A 21769-nucleotide genomic window follows, 5' to 3' on the forward strand; every position below is an offset into this window, starting at 1 on the left:
TTACATACTCATTACAGATTTTTCTGTAGCATTCTCAGTTTGATTGTGCCAGAACAGAAGTCCATTATAAAAACCTTCATTTACCCGAGCAACATAATGCTTATGAGTGGTTTCAAGGCTTATGCCCGAAATTACAATCTGCAGAATTCTTTTACTGGAACAGTGCTTTGAAATCTATTTGGACAAAACCAAAAAGCATGTAAATCTCAGGTAATTATCACAACTTCTTTGATAAAATTAATCCAGTTCAGGTTAGTAGAGTTTTGTAGTTGGTTTGGATAGATTTCACTTGACAAGCAGAACCATGTGCTTGGAGACTTTCAAGCAGGATAGAGGAAAAATAATTACATAAAATCACATTAAGGCAGTTTTATTTAAAAATATAAAAAATAAAAAAATCAGACCCAGTCTGACCAATACAGAAGTTTAAGACAACTAAAGTTTCGTACAGTTGCTTGACTACACGAAACACCCATCAAAATACCTGTTTCACTTCCAGACGTAGAGTATGAATACCAGTCAGGGAGTCTGGTTAGTTGTGTGGTGTGCGTAACTGTATTAAAAGTGTTTGGATAACACAATCAGACTCTTAAGCCAAGTCTTCCTAAACTACTATGAAAAGCCAAATGAAAGAAACTGAACAAAAATGTTTTATTTGTATACGTAACTTCTAAATTATTGTATCATAAAAATATTATTTCTGCAAATATCAGCTGCATTCTATTTTCAACAGTTGATGTGGTTATGTACAGGTACAAAATATGGCAACAACTACACTTTATAATTCAAAATGTCGAACACTCTGCCGTATCTCAAACCTTCAGCTTTCCAATGTTTTTTCCACCCTTCCAGAAAATACATTTTAAAACACCCAAACAATATTCACATAATTGAGTCTAGTAGTAATTAGAGGGAACCGTTCACCGTTAACATTCTGTTGAGAGTTTACTAATGCTTGAAAATAGTAGTAAGCTAACCTCTAATATGTATATTAACATATTTGTTTAAAAAATATTTTTACAATGATTTTTGCTGTTACTCTCATTAGGGGGAAATTACAGAATTCCTGCAAATTGAGTACAATGCCCTTCCAGCATCTCAACATACAAAGCACTTTTCCATTTTTTTAAAGTGTTATGGCTTTGTAAAAAAAACTATGCTAAATCAGATTACGTATTACTTTTCTCAATTTTGTATATTTTAAGTGTGGGCTTGTCCTACTCCTATGTTTCAGTGAATTATAATCTCTTTCTTCTGAGGACATATAATATGCTGGTTTTCACGTTATGCTAAGAAGAACTGAAGGAATTCTTCTCTCATGACCCTCCCCAGCAGAGTTGCTTGGCAGCTGCATAGATCTTTTATCAATAAAAGATAAGATTTGCAGGATTGTACAGCAAATTTTGAAGAAATAAAAATAAAAACTAATGGCAAGTGATTCCTTGTGCAACTGCCTTAGTCTGTTTTTGAAACTGAGTTTTCTTACAGCTCAAAATGCATCTATCAAAACTAGCACAATATTTGAAGTGTTGGAGCTGTCCCTTGATGTATTCATAAAGTAACCTCCTGTCAGTGGAATGTGAAGACAGGTTAAATGAGACAGAATCTGACTCCACGAGCAAAATGAGCTAAGGCACATTGATAAGGCGTCCTTCACTATTTGCTGTTATCATGCTTATAACAATAGTGCCCAGAATCGCAGTTACACAGATGGGTTTTACTTGTTCTTTGGGAACAGCAGGGATATTCTGGATGATGGTACACCTACCTAGTCACACAGAAGAAAGGACATGCATACTCTGCGTCTTTAGATAAACATGTCCAGTGGTAGTTTTAGCATTTTCTACTAATATATCACTAGCAATAGTACACTATCTTAGTCACTAAGTAATAACTCATATGCTTCTGTTTACTGGTTGGCTCAAACCAAACCAAAGTATTCATTGCCACACTAACATCTGGGAAAGAGGAGACTGTGAGGAAAGGAATTCAAACATTTCTAAAAGAAAATTATCTCTTCTGATGGAGAATTTCTTGATCTCACTGTTGGCATTTTATCTTGCTTCTGAAAAAAAAAATCCTTCTCTCATTCACTACAACACTCCTGCCATGAAATATGTCAGCACTTAAAACTAGACACTGGACTACAAAATTTACTAAGACTTAACGTTCCAAGCTATTTTATGTCCAGCTGCAAGATTATTTCTAGAAAAAAAAAAAGTGGCATCTGTAAACAGCGTGATACTGTGACATGTAAATTCATAAGAGGAATAATTTTGAAATGCAGTCTCATCTATTTTTCCATGCTGCATTTTTCAGATCATGAAAGGCTTTCTGTAAAAGACCAATATATTCAAATTTACTGGCCACAAAAACATCCCTTAGGAACAACAGATCTTCTTCAGGAAGTATTTGTTCCTTCAAGTAGATTTAGTGCTGAGACAGTGTGGCAGCTAAAGCACAAACAGAGGCTGTTGGTAAAGTGGCAATGCATAACAATGTTGTGATGTATTACAAAGGAGCAATTGCCTGCAGCTCGCCGCTACGGAGATGGCAATGAAGTTCTGCTTTACATATTCCAGGCACTAAAAAATTTGTAGCAGTGATTACAGGAGGTTCTTCTTCCCCTATAAGAGGAAACAAAAGCTGAAGTCAATTAATTGAAACATTGATTTTGTATTTGGTCAACATTTTAGAAACAATGCAAAGAAAACTTAATGCCATACATTCATGAGGCTAAACTACCGGTTCAGTAACTTATCTAAAGAATTAATGCAAACTTTCTCCCCAGGCAGGGCTTCTTAGCGAATGCCTCATTAGTGAATGGACCTAGTTAAGGTTTGGTTGTTGATATTTCCTCAAAGTTAAACTAGTTTGAACTTCAGCTGACGATGCCCAATATGATGATCTCTTTGGGAATCTTCTCTTTGCGGATCAGGAGTCTGCACATGATCTGCAGTTACAGTTACAAAATATTGCAAATTATGTCACTTATGATTTCAATTCAAAAGATTAAATCAAACTGTCCTTTAAAAACCAAGAAAGATCTAGCCTGAGATGCTAAATGAAAGAGCTATTCACTTCTGCTGTGACCACGTAATAAGTAAAGAATAGGTAGCCAGAACAGAATAAAAACTAAAAACAAACAAAAAAATTTAAAAAAAATCTCCTCTCATTATTAGGCATACAAATAACAGGGCTATAAGTATTTTTTATGTCTGGAACAGTAAAAAGGTTTAATGGGTTGCACTCCAATAGGCAGATGATGTTCAGTTCTAAACGCTGTCTCTTTTCTACCCTGCACCTCATCAGGACTCTGGTTTGGGTGCAGGGGGGTCTGAGTGAGTTGCTCAGGGTGGTGCTTTAGGGTAGGGACAGCGACTGGGAAAATGGCAGAAGTTATTGTGGTTTCTTAAGATGTTGGAATATCAGTGTTAAGATCCAACTCTATCAGCTAGTGCTATAATGTTTAACCTCTATAGCTGAAACATGTTAACAAGTAGGTATGTGACTTGAGAATTAATTACTGGAAAGACTGCCTCTTTCTTCCAGTGACTCCCCGGCAGCTGGGATACCCAGCCGACAGCTCTGCAACTGAAACAGGAGGAGAATACTGGTAAAGCATTCTTAAGGAGGCCTTAAATTTTAAACTAGCATCTTTCTCTCATCCAACACCAGAACCTTTACAGACACCATCTGTATTTTTCCCACAAATGTCAGAAAAGGCTATGTTTGAAGATGTCAGGAAATTACAAGAATCTATTACTAATTTTAATAACAGCGTATGTTGTGGTTTGAATCCAGCTGACAGCTAGGTGAGTTACATAGCTGAATCAGAAAATCTGATTTTTTCACCAGAAAAGTTTTCGGGTTTAGTTATTTTGTCCTACAGACTATATCTAGCCGATAGATATCGATGTTTTATCTGTAAAACCAGCACCTACACTCTCTCTCCCCAAGATAATTTTGGCATCAAACACTAGTTATGAATTATCTGAATAATAATTTAAGAAATTAATCCATTTATGAAAACTCTAACAAATTAGCTCACTGCCAATGCTCATTCAAGAAAGAAGCACAATATACCACCAGCAAAATGCAAATATTGGCAAACAGTGATTTTACCTTATGAATACCCTGGCTGGAACATTCCACACTGATGTACTTGTGATGCCAGTTCGATGTACTGTAACTAGTAAAAGCAGGTCAGCTTTTTATATAGCCTGAGGCAGTATTCACACCTTCTCACTGTAGGCGTCCAAGCTGGGTTATCTTATTTTGGAGAATGTCTTCCAAGCATTTAAATTCCTACACTGAAACCCATTTGTTCATTTTCCTCCAGACCCATATCCGATGAGAAACCTCACGTCACTCTGCAACTTGAGTTAACCACAGTACAGGCTACAGCCCTAAAGGTTCTACTATGTGCTGGAGCAAAACAGGATGTCAGGTTTCAGATTTATGGCTGCTCTCTAAGAATACTTCACCATACCACCCTCTTGATTAAACCACACAGCTGTCAGCTGAGTATCCCAGCTGCCAAGGAGTCCCTGCAAGAAAGAAGCTGTCTCTCCTACAACAGGTCAACAAATGAGAAGTGACTTATTAATAGAATTTGAGTGAGATCTGACTTAGTCAAGAATCCCCCCCACTACAGTCAAGGAAAAGATTCATTTTTTCTAAGGTTACTGAAACCTATCTTTTTCTATCATCTTTATACAATGCTTACCTTTCTTTGCAGCCTTCTGTAGAGCTCCTCAAATATTATCTTAAGTATTTTGAGATGGCAGAAATGTGCTCACAACAACTGAACATAATTTTTCAAACTGCTGTAACTTACCTAAACCTGATGATGAAGAAACACTTCCTGTAATGGAAGATGTTTCAGTTTGGTCTGTCAATAGTCCTTCCATTAAAGGTAAAGATAATTCAGACGAAGGAACAGATGAATCATAGATTCCAGAATCTCGAGGCATATCTTTAAGATGTGAAGCTTTAACAGCATGTAACAACGGCTGGAGAACAGAGCTGCCACCACCCCGATTGTCCTGAGTTTCTGTATCTTCTCCGAGGTTTAAGTGCTGAATCATACACTGAGAGTCTGAATTTCCTGCTGAAATAATATTTACATCTGGTTTTAGGTAAAAATCGCCATCCATCACTTGTTTATTCACCAAGTCATTTAAAACCAATCCTGAATCAAATTTTTCCATGACAGGCTCTGAGTAATGTAAAGCAGGTGGAGGGAATGGAATAAATTGTTTCTCAAACCAATCTGGTTCCTGGTCAATGAACTGGTGCATACTGCAAATGGCAACATAAAGAGATCTCCCAGATTTGCTCCTGAAATAATTCCTCTTACTAATGTTAACAGGAAATGCCTCTGAATCCTGTACACTAAGATCTTTGGAATGTAAATGTGAATACAGCTGAGGGAGATTGTCCATGAGTTTGTATTTTGTACTTAGATCCAGAATACCAGGGATGTCTCCTTCACAGGAGTAATCAAAGTAGACTGCAATGAACTTGCACAGATCATTTGAATTCTGCTTTGCTTGACGAAGCTTCTCTGCAACAGTCAACACAGCAAACAGAAAGAGTTCTCCTTTTCCGGCATCTTTGGTTACCCCTCGATGTTTCCAGTTCTTTTTCTCAACAAAGTACTTCATTCCCTTGGAACATACAATGATGATAAACTGGGACTCATTTATTTTTCTAATAAGCCACTCTTTCTGACCTTCTTTACAAATTTTTAGATCTTCCCACAAATCTAGAGCCACCTGGAAAAGAAAAGAACATTTTGGTTGATACTCATTATTAGATATATTTGTTAGTAAAATTTAAATGAGTTCTATTCAGTGAATCACTGCAGGTCACTTCCAACTGAACTATTCTACTCTTTGCAGGAGGAAGAGAAGTCATTTTACAGCTGCTTAGGAGATACTCTGCAATGCAGGTTTTTCTTTTGCATGTGTTTTTGTCCCTACTCTTCAAAATATTGTCTGATCTCCTACTTGTGTATGGTCAAGTTATTATTTTAAACTACTATTCAATGCGCCTGGAATTCTCCTTTATGAGAAAATATCCCAATTCCACCAGAAAAACATTCTGCTATGAATTGCCTATCGTTTATATTAAACTCCACAGCTTTTAAACAAAATGTATTATTTCTGTATGTAATTGTTATCAATATTTTGTTACATAAATCTTTAATGATGCCTGATACCATATGTTCCATGGTCATAGTTGTAGTGGTAACAACTCACCTTAACACTGTTCCAAAGAGGTATGGTATAGCAGGGCTAAAGCACATCTCCAAAAAGGGGATTCCTTTAAGTTACTTAGAAAACACTCTACCTCAACTATTTTAATCTTATACATAAATCATCATCAATTGAAATATCACCCCAAACATCAAATATAACTAGCAACCACGTGAGGCATCGACTGTGTTACTGCGTGTGGCCACTAGAGGACAGACCTGCTGTGCCGTTGAAAGTACAGTTCCAGGTCAGAAGGAAAATCAGTGTTGCAGGACTAAAACGCAGTAAAAGTAGACGAACGACTGTCTTCCCTTTTTACAGTTGGAAAAGTGAAAGACTGGCCACATATTGACTTCATTTTAGAAAGGAGTCTGAAATTCTAAGCCTAGTCATTCAAAGTAACACTTTGAATGCTTTTCTCATAGCTTTAAATCAAAAACGAGACAAGCTGATTTTACAGCATTAATGGAACAGAAGGAAAGTAAAAAAAAAAATGAAAATCAACAGAAATACATAGAGTCAACAATTAATCCTAATTACACAGATTTTGCTCTATGAGTTGGAATTTTGATAGATTCAGTTACTTTAAAATTACGACATAAAATGTATTTTAGGAATAGCAGTGTATTGGGGGACACCAATACCTCTTTGTGGCTGCCAACCATACAGATACAAGGCCCAGTGAACAGAAAAATCAGTCCCGGAATCAGTGCGATACATATTTTCCACTTTTTTTAAAAAAACAAACAAAAAAACCAACAAAAAAACCACCAAAAACATGAGCTACGATCTGTTTCTTTCCAAAAAAACTTTCCCTAAGTAAAGAAACCTTGTATCGTCAATATTTAGAAAACAATGGAAGGTATCTCTGTGGAAAGGATTTTCAGGTACATATTATTATGAGTTTTGGGTGTGCTGTTTCAATTAAGGAAACTCTGTTACAGAAGAAATACTGGGTTTACCTCACAGCCACAGAAGTCCTGAAGAAAATAAGCAAAGCACTGGATGACATTAATGTGTTTCTGGCAATCTTTATTGGAATAGCAGATGAAAACTTTTGGCCGGGGACGAAGTCTTTCCACATGGAGACCTGCAGCACATGTTGAAGATTCTGAGCTCTCCTCATCTAGATGTGAATATATATTTTCTAAATTGGAAGAGAGAAACACACTATAAAGCTTGGGTTTGTTTTTTTTTCTCTAAACGTTTGTAGGCTCATTACTAATGCATACAGTAATGACTTCTTTTTAAATATATTTCCTTCCTTTCTAGATTGAAAAAGAAAGTTGCACACGCTCTATTTATCTAGCTTACGAGTTGCTACACAAGTGGAACACACCTGGAAGGTGAAATGTGCAGTTATTATTATACAACTCCAAAAAACTGAAGGAAGTTTTATTTTATAAACAGAATGATGTTGCTTCACCTCCATCCAGCTTCAACAGCCTTCACCTCTCTGTTCAAATATTCTAAGACTTAAAGATGTATCATCATCAAGAGGTTCCTTTATAATGAAGCCTCTTGTTTTAAAAAACATATCACACAAGCCAGGTAAGAGTATTAAACTAGAGGAACACAGATCCCTCAAGAATATCATACAGTATCTCTCTGGAACATACATACACACACGTTTGGACATTAATTTGAATTAAGATATGATTAGTTTAAATCAAAATAGCTAGCAGTGTTTCTTTGCTTGCATAGGTGCTTTTATGCTGGAACATAAAAGTCTGGTTTTACGTTAGACTAATTCAATCTAGTTCTACAGCTGATTAAGTTAATTTGGAATAAGGCATGAGTATTTCAAAACACAAATATCCATCTACGGATTTAATTTAGAACAATTCATCAGGAATAACTATTCTGGAACAATTCTCTCCACAGACAAATCCTGTTGGTTTTTTTTTGTTGGAACTGTGCTAGCTGTGAGCAAAGGGATAACTACAGAAGAACAGAAGGTAAAAGGATTTAACTCAGACAGCATATAGCACTTGCAGTACACCTCAGTGCCAAAATTCAGATGGGTAACACAGATACATGAGGCCTGGGGAAGTAATCTCTTTTTCCATATTCATGAAATTGCATGATTCCCTAGATTCTACAACAAATGCCAACCGATATTTAACATCTCAATGTAACCAGTGTGGCTTGCCAGCTCCTGGATACAGAGGAGAACGACGTTAGCAAAGAGGGACGGAATCTAATTTAGAGAAACATCTGCAAGTAAGTCTTAGAAATTCTTAGTAAATTTAGGAAGATGGCTTAAAATGAAGTGTAAAGGCAACTTCCAGGAAAAGCAAGCAAATCTGTAATAATAGATACAGGTAGTATTCCAGGCAGTGCTGAGAACTGTACTGGTATCATATGGTTTTACTTTCCTTATGGTTTAAAATAAATGTGAATTAGGTATTTCTGAGTGAAATAAGGGAATGCTTAAAATATATGAATTTACAGATCTTTTTGTATTCTGCATTCATAGATCTATTTGTATTGTACACGGTCATGCAGTACTTTGACAAATAAAAGCAACTTGAAACCAAAAAGATTTCCCAGCAGCAGTTTTGTTCTCTCCTTTCTACAGTGAAGTGTTGATTTGTGATACAACTTCCAACACACAAAAAAACTGTGTGGAAGAAGGACAGAGAAGCAGTAAAGAGAAGAACGCTCTTCAGATAAAAGTATTACTGAAATAAACCAAGCAGCTAAGACTTCTTTGGTTGCAAAAGTGCACCCTTCCATGGAATTCTGTACTGAATAAACCCTCTTACCTTGCTGTTTCTTGCGGCACATCACTGTGAAAAGCGTTGCAAACGCCGAAATGACAACTAAAGGGACTGTAATGGCAATAGCTCTTATTGGTCCAGCCCATGGAGAATGCACTTTGAAAAATAACACAGAATTAGCCATATGCAAATAAGCTTATAATTATCTAATCAAATCTTCACACTGGCAATGCAAAACTGCTGCAGTACAATATTATCAGGTAACGCAAATACACAGTAAAATCAAACATGATGTTGTGCTCTATTTTAATTATGTTTTATGCTGATTGCCCTCATCAGCACAGCACCAGAGTGACTAATACAAGTGCCAGCTGATACCTCCCCCCGTGACGAGAACTCCACATGAACTGCACAGTCAGTTGCACCCCACAGATTTCTGTGCCAGGGTGCTGAACTCGCCGCTTGGAAAGAGCTGTCTTCCTGCAGAGATCACCTGTAGCACCACGCGGTAGGACTCAGTCCATTTTGCCCACTGCTTCCTTGTGGCTGTTGGGTGTCTCCAGTCACACTCCGAAATCCCCCTTTAGCTTCCCAGTAACTGGTGACACACAGACAAGCTAAGCAGTCACCTGACAGGTTCTCCAGGCTCTTTAATTTGATTTCAGGGCTGAAGTACGCAGGCACGTAACGTGCTTAGGTTGCTCTCGCAGTTTCACGGCATTATTTCCACACTACTGCAGGCATCAGATGGGTGCAATTAAGATACAGGCTATGAGTCTTCTCAGCCATGGATACAACTAAAGTGACTTTCCTACAAAGATTTCCAATTATATATTGATTTAAACTGTACTAAATATCAAGGCACAGAGATGCAGATGTGTACGCACAAGTGTGCATGTCTACTCTTTTTTCTTAGATCAAAAAAAAAAAAAAAATCACAGGGCAATTGCCTCAGTAGTCCTGATTACAGCAAACAGACACAGGTCAAATCAGCATTTATTTCCAATGTAATTAAAATTCAATCTAAATTAATAAAATACTGTATATCATCTAAAAAAAAAATTCATACCTGGTTTTAGCGCGTAGTGCATTGTTTTCCTTGTTGTATTAGTGTCATCAACCAGCTTCGAAAAGTAAAAGTTGAATTTTATTTTCTGGAAAATTAATTTCATTTATTTTCTGCAATATGTAAACAACTGCAATAGCTCTCATGACCAAATGTGAAGAAACTAACTGTTAAAAGTTAAAATTAAAGAGCACCTCAAACTAGTAACTAGTGAAATCATCTGTCTTTGTTGGTACATAATTTATTGTAAATTAATTTTCACAGTTCACATGCTGTCATCATCAAGATAAACACACTGCTTTAAGTATAGTAAAAATTGACCAAATTTTAATTAAATTTTAATAAAAAAATGCAAGTCCAAAAATTATGCAGCCAACAACTTAACTTGAAAGTACAGGTGAAACTGCTTTGCACTCAGGGAAGCAAAGCTATGGAACGGTCAAGAACAATCTCCCTAAACCTTTACTTGCACAAGGTACTTCAGTAGGGAAGTCTGAAGTCCAATTCTAGCAGAATGTGACTTGAAATACTTCTAAATTCAGTTAATTTCTCCATCAGTATACTAATTTAGCTGTTGTACAAATGACTCTTTATAAATATTACCTCAATTATATAATCTCCTGGAGATACATTCTGAAGAATACAACTTGTGGTATCTGTGTTTTGCTCCTACATCAAAGAAAGAATATTTTGCAAGTCATTCACATAGTTTTAAAACTTAATAAAAAAATATATTTGCATTGATTTAGAAATACCTAGTGCCTTCCGGCATTAGGTCACCTTAAACCACCTTAAACCTCTCCATACAAACAAGAAAGGACAACAATTCTCTGCCTGAAGAAGTAAAACAAATTATCAAAACAACTCTTAAAAGCTTGGTCTAATACATAAACTGTACATTATGCCCCAGCTTTCAGATACCTAAGATAAAAAGTTGGCTGCATTGAATACTAGTTAAGGAAAATGTACAGCAAACTGCAGCTCTCATAGTAAGACACAGCACACAGCTGATACCATCTCAGGTGGGTATTCTATAAAGTGGACAAATTTGGTATAAAGGTGAAGAAAAAAGTAGGAAATAGTATGTGTAACAAACAAAATTGCAGTTTCAAGTACTAGTTACTTATAGCAACAATGCAATTATTATTTACGTCAATAGCACCCAATAGTTTAAAAAGTTTAAAATGGATAAATTATATACTAAGGTTTTAAAGTTTCCATAAAACCTTAGAACATTTATTATTAATAAATTTTGTGCTTCTAAGAGTTGCAAAACTCAGTGACGTACCTGTTTGCAGGTCTTTTGCTTAAATGGCCCTTCGTGCTTAAGTTTGTAGTGAAGAAAGTAGTATCTAAACCCAAAGCTGTGAGGTGCGTGATCAAAGGACACTTGCATGTTAAAACCCTGCTGGGTAACATTCAGATTCCTCGGCTTCCAGTCTGTCGGAAAACATTCATGAATTGAAGAGAAGTGACTCTTAAAGTACAGTGACTTTGTGTAAGATGAATATACAGAAAGCATTATATTTTACTCACAAGGTTTGCAGACAAGGTTTTCTGGCTGTAGCAACAATTCACAAGCTACAAATACACACAAAAATTATTAATGATACAGTCTTACAATGCAAAGCTATTTAAACTGAGAAAGAACGAGAGCAAAAGGAGTCCATAATTTTGAAGACAGTACCTCCATTTCTTTTCTAGTATCTAATATGCGTGAAGTAAATAAATGTACTGCTATGATTTCGCATTCTTCTCATCTTTAAATGAGAAACACAGGTCTGGCAATTTGAAAATAGCACTCCTTATTGAGATAAAAGGCATAGCAGGGGAGGAAATTAGCCTTAAATACACTTACTCAGAGTAAATCAGTATGCTGAGTACTCTTAAAAAGACAAGTATTACTGCAGTCTGCACCAATAGACTTGAAAATATATTAAGAAAGTTTTATAGGGGAAAAAAACCCCAACATCCTAAGTAGGATAAATATGAACATTTCACCCCAAAGGGTATTTGCAGTTTCCTGTCATACTGTTTAAACACTGAGAAGCTTATTCAAGTTTGTTGTTTCTAATCGCAATGAGAACTGCTAAATAATTTTGAGAAATTGAACTTCATTTGTTGCTATCTGATTTTATATGTACTCACCTATATCTGTCTAGATATCTGGGTTTGAAACTGTGATCTCAAAAACGAAACAACCTGAGCTTCTTCACCGTGTTCAGAAAGAAGAAGCAAACCATCTTTGTGAGTCAAAAGTTCTGAGAACCACAGGAGAGACCCTGCTGTAGGCAAACCTGAGATAAATCTCAGGCCTATCTGGGACTTTTCTTCTGGTTGTTACCTAACCCATACCATCATACGCCACAGATTTATCTGTGGCATCCAAATTCTTTCCATTTAACACCTCAATCTTCCTTCAAAGATTGTCCGTAACTATCTTAACATAGACTCATCTAACATCGTCATCTACTACATTCCTTTGTTGGGAAAACTAAAAGGATGGGGGCACCCATTGGTGAAGAGATGATACACAATACTATACTGCATGCAATACTTACGTCTAGTTCGGAAGAAAAATGGGTGATAATTACTTTCATTTTTAATGGAAGGAAAAGGAACAATCTTTACAAAATAATCTGTTTCGAACTTCAGATTTACAAAGGGCTGGGATTCCACTCCCTACAAAAAGACAAGATTGCAACAGATCTTAACATGAACAATTATACCTGAAAGTATCTTTAAAAATAAGCCCTTAGTTTAGCAAACATAAGCAGAAATTAATGTATTAAGAATGCTTTATCTATCATTCCATTACACATTGACAGGAGGAATCTCAATACAGAGCTGGATGTGGACTATGGCAGAAGTGCACCTGCACTCCAGAGTCACCCAAATGACAGTTTCCAGCTTCAGGAAAGCTTCTGCAGAAAGGGACTAGATCTGTCTCTAAAGCAACAACTACCATCGGTTTAGAGAATGACACTCTCATGAAGCAACATGCACTCCAGTACCTGGTATACTGTGCATATATTTAGAGATATATTGAGATTTATATACACACAATCAAGCAACAATGAAACTTTTTATTGCAACAAAGCACTTACTGTTCGTTTAAAACTGGGGCTGAGCTGCTTTGGATCTTTTAAAACCATCTGCTGGCATTGTCTTCCCTCTGATTTTAACTCCTCAAGTATTACTCGAAATCCTTTCAGGTATTCAATTCCTGCAAATAGCAGGGCATTTAAACAGAAAAGTAATATTTCAAAATGAATTATGTGGTACTTCATGTAATTTGAATATATTTAGTCTGTCTTTAAAAATATAACTCATGAAATATGTTTGTGTTTTACTGTCTATTGTTCCATGTCAGTCCTTCCCACATTTTCTATCTTGCCTATTTAGAATTCAATCTTTGCCAAAGGCTGCAATTACTACACAGTTGTGTAATGCTTGGAGCAGAGGGCCCCACAACTCAGCTAGGGCTTCCAAATTATCACTGCAATGTGAGTTATCATTACCTTCATCGGCCTCAAGAGTACTTCACAGTAACTCCACATTTCCATTATTAGCAATGAAATATAACATTTTTGCTAGCAAACTGTAGAAATACTCCTAAGATCTTCCTATCATTTCTGAGACTACCAGATTAAAGTGATATTGGCTGTTACAACTTCTTTAGTTCTTACATAGCATGTGGCAACAGAAAGCTTGACTTAAATGGAATGGAATTTATTCCAGTGTATGAATACTTCCAGTTATTTATAACTGACACCAGAACTACACCCCTTTTCTTCAATTTAACACAACTAGCTCTCAGCAGTGTCTTCACAATTCTTCGCAATTATCACAGAATTACTTCACTACATGACTAAACTGAGACGTGGTGATGCCAATGTCACAGGATAATGCCAGTGTTACCCTGTGAGAGTTTCCAGGCCTAGGTACCAAAGTCACTGCAGAGATCTTCAAGACTGACTACCACCGCTCCAGGTAACTACATCTCTTCAAGAGCATGACACCTGGCAGAATATATATTTAACACAGACGCAGCCACAGTCTTTGTAAGTTAAATGCTACGTAAAACAAAATGGATTGTCAGTTTATGTTAGCTCTTATGGGTTTGGGGGTTTTTTTAATGGTTTATAATTTTGTTGCAGACGAAGACCATGAGTTGCCCAACATGTTCTTAATATTCCATGAAACAAAAGCACTACTTATGCTTAAATGAAGACCATGAAAGAGAAAGTGTCCAGTCTCCACATTACCAGACATGTTTCAACAGCAGTTCTGTCCTCATGCTCTCCGAAGGATTAACCTCTGATTGTTACAAGAAAGAACACCAAGCTTTGTTCCCCACAGAGATTTGATTCATCCAGTGTGCAGCTGAAGATTACCAAATGCTTGCAACTGCACAGTTCTGCAGAATTATATGTCATTTTCATATACTCTTTTAAGACCCATAAATAAGTCATTATTTTTTATTTTAAAAAATTAAAAAAGAAAGCATGATTTAATACTGTGAGGCCAACAAAAATGACCATTTTTCATATCTAAAGCATTCATTTTAATAAATACAGGTCTAGGCTAAAAAATTTATATCATGTTTAATAAATACACATTTGCATTATTAAACACATCTCACCATTTAGGATGCAATCCTACCACATAAATGGGAACTTCCAGCTCTTACTAAAGGATGATTCAATGACTGAATTTCATGTGTGGTGCTGTCTCTGTAATCTTATGTCAGAATGCATTTTTTAATTCCAACATTTCCCTGTATTATTTCAATCAGCTTTACCGTGGCAGGAAGAACAAGTGGTTTCCCAGCAGTATGTGGCTTTTTGTCTTTCACTATTGAGTAAGAAATCTCAAAAGAGACTTCACAAAAAAAGGCTTCTGAAGATTTATCATTAACTTTAATGAAATTTTCTACATTACTGAGTGTTGCATGGCTTCAAACATAGCTGAAAAAATTGTAGAAATTTGTCTTCACATTCCAGATGCTTAGTTTTCAAATATCTTGCTAATCATAATGGTTTCACAATATTAGTTAGTATCTCAAGGTACACTACACGCTTCGGGCAAGTGTATGGCTGCAGGGAGCATCCTAGTTTTAAGGGTACTCCAAGCAAGCTAGTAAAAATAGCAGCTTTGCAAAGCTGTTAAGAAATTCTTTCATCTTAAGCAGTCTGCTTGACGATTTCAAGCATAATTTATTTTACTTAATACTAATCGGCAAGAAGTTATTACCAAGGACATGATGTAGTTCATCTCCCTCTACTACTTACCGATGGCATTTGCCGTCCAAAGCATTGTCACCGCAACCTGTTCGTAACAGGCATACTGACTGATGGTGATATTCTGCACGTCTCCAATCACGTGTTTTCCCACTGAATTCAGATAAGGCGTGCAGTCTAAAAATATGGAGAAATAAATGCTTTAAGAAAAACACTCTGGCTGACGTGCTTTTACTAGAGCCAGTAAATCGTCATCTGCCAACAGCACCGAATCTTGAAGATCTATTCAAGCAATCAGTTTCAAACACAACCTGCATCTCTCCATGCAAACAATTAAGTTAATTTCCTAACACTACTTCAAGACTGAGCAAAGTAAAGGTGCAGGTGCACTATGTAGTCTATGAAAATAAGCACTGTACAAGAAATCTAGATGAAGTTTTCGTCTCAGGACACTGAAAAGCACAACCACTTTCACCAGTTGCAAAATCCTAGTTCACAGGATGCTAAAGGAAATTAGAAGTTTGTAATAGCAGTGCAGTTTGTACCACAGTGAGAGTAACAATGGCACATACTGGGACTCCCAAAAGAGAGCAACATTTCCTCACTAATTATCTGAAAGAATATGAGGACTGACATTAATTTTGTGCATGTGTTTAGAGCTAGAGAATGTTGGTCAATGATCAGGCAAGTAAAAGAACAATGAACAATATGAAGCTTTAGACTGGTGCTCAAGAAGGGCTTTTTAACCATGATGCTGCCTGAGCCTGTGCACAAAGAACTCACTGCCTAAATCTGTCTCATCTCTGCCATCCATCCAGTGGCCAAATCCCAGCAGACCGTTTTCGTGCCACTGAATCCAGTCAGAAACGGTTTTGTCGTGTTAGCCTCAAAAAATAAAGGGTATTTTCTGAAGTTATAGCTCCACAAACATGTGATTATAGAAAACCTCAGCTTTCATTAAGAAAATAAAAAAACATTCTTGATTTTGTTGTTGAACTTGGCTGTGTCTTTATGCATTCAAAATAAGAAAACAAATAACCCCAGATTTTAGTACTTCTAAAGCCTTACAACATTTAAGCTTATATTTTGCAGCAGGTAGAGAAGTAGTGGTCAGAGAGTTCAACAGTTCTGGAGCACAGTGTACACGAAGATGTGTATGCACAACCACCCTGCTTTTGAACTAGCTGAAGCCAACACAATCCAGAAAAAGTTGTCCAGTAGACTGTATGTTATGGACTGATGATTAATTCTAAAAAGCTGAGATAATCTACATGCTACATATTTGTCTATATAGAGGTTTTAGAAACGAAACATGAAAAAAATCAAATGTTACGATAAGCCAATTCAGGAAACAGAAATCTAATTCAGAGGTATGATCTGTAAAGTAATGAAAATAAAATTATTCATTGAAAAGCAGTTGCAGAAAATGGCTTTTTACTATGAACTACAATCGTAAGGAATCTTTTATGTAACTGCCACGCAAATAAGAATAGAACAGTTTGCACAACATTGTCTTCTACAAAAGCTGGGCAGTGGGTACTTACTATGCTGTTTGTAGAACTCTGTTGCTACAAGTGAACTCAATGATAGCACAAACTTCCTCTTAGGAGAACACAGTATCTCCTTCAATGGAAAGTTTGAAGTAACAGTTTTTCTCTAGGTCTGGATGTGATTAATAGCAAGCCCAAGATTTTGGATCCCAGTTACTAAAGTTTTACGGCCGAACGACAATTTGCCAAAATGGAATATAGTACAAATGTCTGAAGTTTGACCGTGAGTCACTTATTTACATTTTTAAAGAACAACAGGTTTAGTAATAAAACAGCAGGGAAAAAATGCAGTTTTCAGGAAACCACTTCTTTTACTTGAATAAAACTGAAATGCTACAACGTACAAGCATTTGGTTTTCACCTGAATAAATAATCTAAGCAGCTAGTTTAACAACATAAAACACAGTAGGCCAGAGTTGCTGTTTGACAAAATAAATGCCTTTAAATCACTGCTAGCAAGCCAAGTTCTCTTTTGTGCTGGCTATTCACGGTAAGTATGTATTTCCATATTATATGAACTCTTTAACCTTGATATCAAGGAACTCTTTTCCTGGTATTGCAGAACTCAAGTAACTCCTTTGTCCAGGAAGCAAGCAGTGCCAGCAGAATTCTGAATTAACACTTTTCGTTGGTTAAACACAGTTACTGGTGCCAAAATTAATGGAAAAACCATGACAGATACTGGGAATTAAGCAGACTCCATTGTGTTAACTAAACATGGGGCTCTCTGTTCTGACTGATATTATTTCCTGTTCTTCTTTTTGTAGATTAAAAAAATCTTAACTGCTTTGTAGCAACCACTTACGCCCTGTACAATCACGTTGCTCTAACACCAAATTAGACTGAAAAAGATTCACAGTGAAGGACTGCTAATTCAGAAATTCACATAAAAATAGAGGAACAAAAGGATGATCAGAATGAAACAAAAGCATTATTGTTAGGTTTCCTCATATATGATCTCAATGAAACTTCAACCACATTCAGCATCTAAGGTAATTTCTTTGGGTGGGCAAAAATCCAACCTGTGACTCGTACTAGCATTAGTACAAATATTATTGCTGTAAATTAGAACCTTCTCTCGACTGTACATTGAATTTATATTGATGATGACCACTAAATGCCCAAATTAGGATAAATACCCAATGTAGTCAATAATCATACTTTGCTGACTAGAAAATATAGATGATAAAAAACTTTAAAACATGAAAACAGTAAGACACAGCCATTTAGCAGACATCTGAAGAGGTCTGAAGTATTATGACTGTAACCTGCTTATTACTTTTATTATGCTAGAGATTACTTTCTTCCTAGTTTAGCTCCAAAAAATGACCACATCTGCTACAGTACTAAAACCATCTCAAAAAAATTACATCAGCTACAGTACTAAAACTATCATCTCTTTTTGCACAAACCCAGTCCCTTAACACTGTAGGTAATTAAAAGTTCAACTGCTTCAACTAGATGAAGAGATGCTATTCATCTTCAATACTGATCCCTACAAGGATACATTTTTACATTCCCTGTACACAAATGCAAACGACACATTTTCTACCTTGAGACAGACCACTTTCCCCAAAAATTACACATCAGAGAAAAGAGGTATAAAGCTTGAAATAATCCTTTTCCTATGGCTGTGTGTAGTGAACCTTTCAATGACTACATCCACACACACAATAAAATAATCCTCTATAATTTTCCAGCCAAATACTGGTCAGATTATGTAGCACAATCTGAAAGTGAAACTACCAAAATTTACGAGAACGTTTTACTACCAGTGAAACATAGGAAAGAGAAGATGCACCAGACCCCCCAAAATATCTACATTTAAAATTACATCAATACTAAAGAGTTTTTGCTATTCTTAAAGCCATTTTTAAGACACACATTGCTATATATATTGATAACTGTGACGGAGTCATTCACTTTTGTGAATATAGTGCAAATTTTCAACTTACTGTCATATTTAAAGGTGATATTGAGTAGTCCATTGCTCTTGGCAACTGATGAGAGTCCCTGTAAAGAAATTTCAAGAAAACAATTTGAATAAAGTATTTGAACTTACGTAGATTTTTATTTTGCAAATAGTTTGATGGAAGATGATACAATTCATTATTTTTTACCTTCTGTTTGGGCACACCATCCATCAATCTGAATGTGGGCAATGACAGAACAGATTGTATATACCTATGTGTACTCACCTGTCATCAATTTTCCAAATGAAATACAGTGAAAACAAAGAGAAATGAAAGTCTGAATATAATGTTTGCAAGAAGACATGAAACTGTGACTTAAGTAGTGTGACTTGCCCAGTACATTTGACTCATAAAAGTTACGTGATGTTCTCAATTTTTGCCTCCTAGGTTAATCTTGCCTGTGAAAAACTCACACCTTTAATCAAGGTTTAATGACAAATCAAATTGGGTTCTCCAGAGCAAACACGATGGGAGAGGAGAGAGAGAATGTCAGTCTGAAAAAGCTGATCTCAATTCCAGTCATGACAAAGAGCACTAGAAATTCAAGCAGAGAGGAGAAGAAATATCGCTGCTAAGCGCTACGGTCATAGCACTTTAGCTCTATTTTCTTGGTGAAGGTCATTTTCAGGAAAGAAATTAAAGGTTGGAGCAATACAGTAAGAGAAGTGATTAAAGAGCACTCATCACCTCCCAGACACTCCTCAGTCACTGGCTGCCTCACAACAGCTGCCGGAAGGACTCTATTACCTACCTGTCAGTCGGGCAAACTAACACACCAAAGTTTCAGCACACCTGGAACTCATCCATAATCAAATCACCCTTTTCTTTCATAAGTCTAATATTCAATGCTTGTAAGAACTAGTCAGAACTCGAAGTTTAACATAAGCTGAGGTACGATAAGCTAGGACACAAAACCTATGGACCAGTTCATCAGCGTGCCTGAATTGTAGATGGCAGAAACTCTTACTACAGAGAAAATATCAATATCCGGCATTTAGATATGTGCCCACATCTATTCTTCATTAAATTATTTTATACAGATATACTTATATGTAATTTATGTTTCTGTGCCTGATATAATTCTTGTGAAATTTGTATTTCCACATACTTTTGAGTCTTATGTGGCTTATTACTCTTCTGATGTATTTAGCTGAGAGGCCCACAGATACAGGCCTCAATCATTTTACCGTGTATCGCAAATATTGTAAAGAAATTCTTGCTGCAAAGAGCTTAATTAAACAAAAACTCAGACTGAGAATTTACGTTCCAATTTTCCCCTTGATTATTGGCTAAAATCAACAAATAGTTAAAGGAGAACAAATGAAACAGCTGATTTCCAACTGGAATAATTCAGACAATTATATCCTACAACTTTTCCAGTAGAAATGCATATTGTACAAATCCATTAGACTACATCAGACACCCTTTTCTACTATCATATACTATTGAAATAGACACTGCAATCCCTGCTGAGTGTCAGCGAAACTGAGGACCAACCAGAGAACTGCTACATTGCTCTCCCAGGGAGGAATCCAAACACCCACACAAGCTGATGAGCCTAGTGTCTCTTCTGCCCTGGAGGACAGGCTGCGAGAGGTGGGACTGTTGAGGCTGGAGAAGAGAAGGCTCCAGGGAGACCCTCCAGTGGCATTCCAGTAAAGGGGGCTACAGGAAAGACAAGGAGGGGCTCTTTATCTGAGAGGACAAGGAGTAATAGTTTCAAATTGAAAGAGATTTAGGTTAGCTATTAGGAGGAAATGACTTTCTGTGAGGGTGGCAAGACACTGGCACAGGTTGTTCTGGGAAGTGGTGGAAGTCCCCTCCCCTAGAAGTGTCCAAGGCCAGGTTGGACGGGGCTCTGAGCAATCTGGTCTGGTGAGAGGTGTCCCTGCCCACGGGATCTTTAAGGTTCCTAGGGGATCTTTAAGGTTCCTTCCAACTGAAACCATCCCGTGGTTCTGTACCTATACAGAACAATTTTGGACTTCAGAGGCAGAAGGCACTGAAACTGGAACCACAAATCACCACATCATCCTCAGCCTTACTAGACACAAAGTTGAAAACTCTAACACTGATTCTTGCAGAGTAATAGCATTCCCTGAAAGGCAAATAACAATATTTACCTTTTTTTTAAAAAATAAAAATAGTACCCATTTACATAGAATTGTATCTAGATTTACAGCTATGAGGTAAAGGACAGAAGAAGTTAATAGTATAAAAGGATTCCAACAGTAATTAGATATTGTCACAATCATGTGCAAACATTCACTGCCTGTCACAGACACAAGTGTTCAGAAAGAAAAACAAGGTATGAGTTGCCTTTAAAAACCCCAACCTGTAAAATAAAGAATGAAAGCAAAGCAGATCTTGACAGTACTGTTGGAAGTTAAATATGTAATCTTGCTTTCTTCATACATGGTTTTTGATTTGTTTAACTTTGATTTAGTTTGCCATTAAACAAGTTGTTATACAAAAAAAGGTTTCCTGAAACAAGAAGGCATCAATTTTTTTTAATCTTAACTTGTCCAGTAATAACTGTTCTATTCTGACTCAGTTTCTGCTTCTCCTAAGTTATATAACATCTCAATTAACTTACTACCACAGCAAAACAAAGACATTACATGTGTGACAAAAAATGTTAAAAAATAAAAAGAAACTGTTGATTTTTAACTATCGAATTGTTACCCATATTCCTTTGTGTTCTAGAACTGAACTTTTCAGATATTAATGTCACAGCCCACAGAAAATCAGCACAAGTATTTTAATTCTTTATATCCTACATTTTTAAAAAATATAACATAGCAATGTTTTTTACTGCACTTTCAATTGCATTTTTTCTGGAATTGTAGTGACATCACAAAATACATAACAGTAGAAGTATAAATCAATATACCACAATCATTAATAAAGTAGCTGCAAAAAATAAATATAACATAATCTGAACTCTGCTG

The 21769-nt window shown here is 36.3% G+C and overlaps 1 protein-coding gene across 1 annotated transcript in view; it reads right to left on the bottom strand.

The window, feature by feature from the left end:
• Positions 1 to 2256: 2256 nt before the first annotated feature.
• The window catches only part of IL17RD (interleukin 17 receptor D), a 22857-nt gene continuing 3344 nt past the window's right edge, over positions 2257 to 21769 (bottom strand). Inside the window, exons 2-13 of the mRNA XM_009864746.1 lie at positions 18801 to 18858; positions 15347 to 15472; positions 13160 to 13278; positions 12614 to 12734; positions 11589 to 11633; positions 11341 to 11492; positions 10656 to 10721; positions 10056 to 10110; positions 9032 to 9142; positions 7226 to 7410; positions 4841 to 5780; positions 2257 to 2627 (exon numbers count right to left, since the gene is read on the bottom strand). Coding sequence (XP_009863048.1) covers positions 2512 to 2627; positions 4841 to 5780; positions 7226 to 7410; positions 9032 to 9142; positions 10056 to 10110; positions 10656 to 10721; positions 11341 to 11492; positions 11589 to 11633; positions 12614 to 12734; positions 13160 to 13278; positions 15347 to 15472; positions 18801 to 18858 — 2094 coding nt within the window. The 3' untranslated portion in view covers positions 2257 to 2511. The remainder of the gene's footprint in view (positions 2628 to 4840; positions 5781 to 7225; positions 7411 to 9031; positions 9143 to 10055; positions 10111 to 10655; positions 10722 to 11340; positions 11493 to 11588; positions 11634 to 12613; positions 12735 to 13159; positions 13279 to 15346; positions 15473 to 18800; positions 18859 to 21769) is intronic.

This window comes from Apaloderma vittatum, unplaced genomic scaffold, assembly GCF_000703405.1.
Source record: "Apaloderma vittatum isolate BGI_N311 unplaced genomic scaffold, ASM70340v1 scaffold39382, whole genome shotgun sequence".
NCBI lineage: Eukaryota > Metazoa > Chordata > Aves > Trogoniformes > Trogonidae > Apaloderma > Apaloderma vittatum.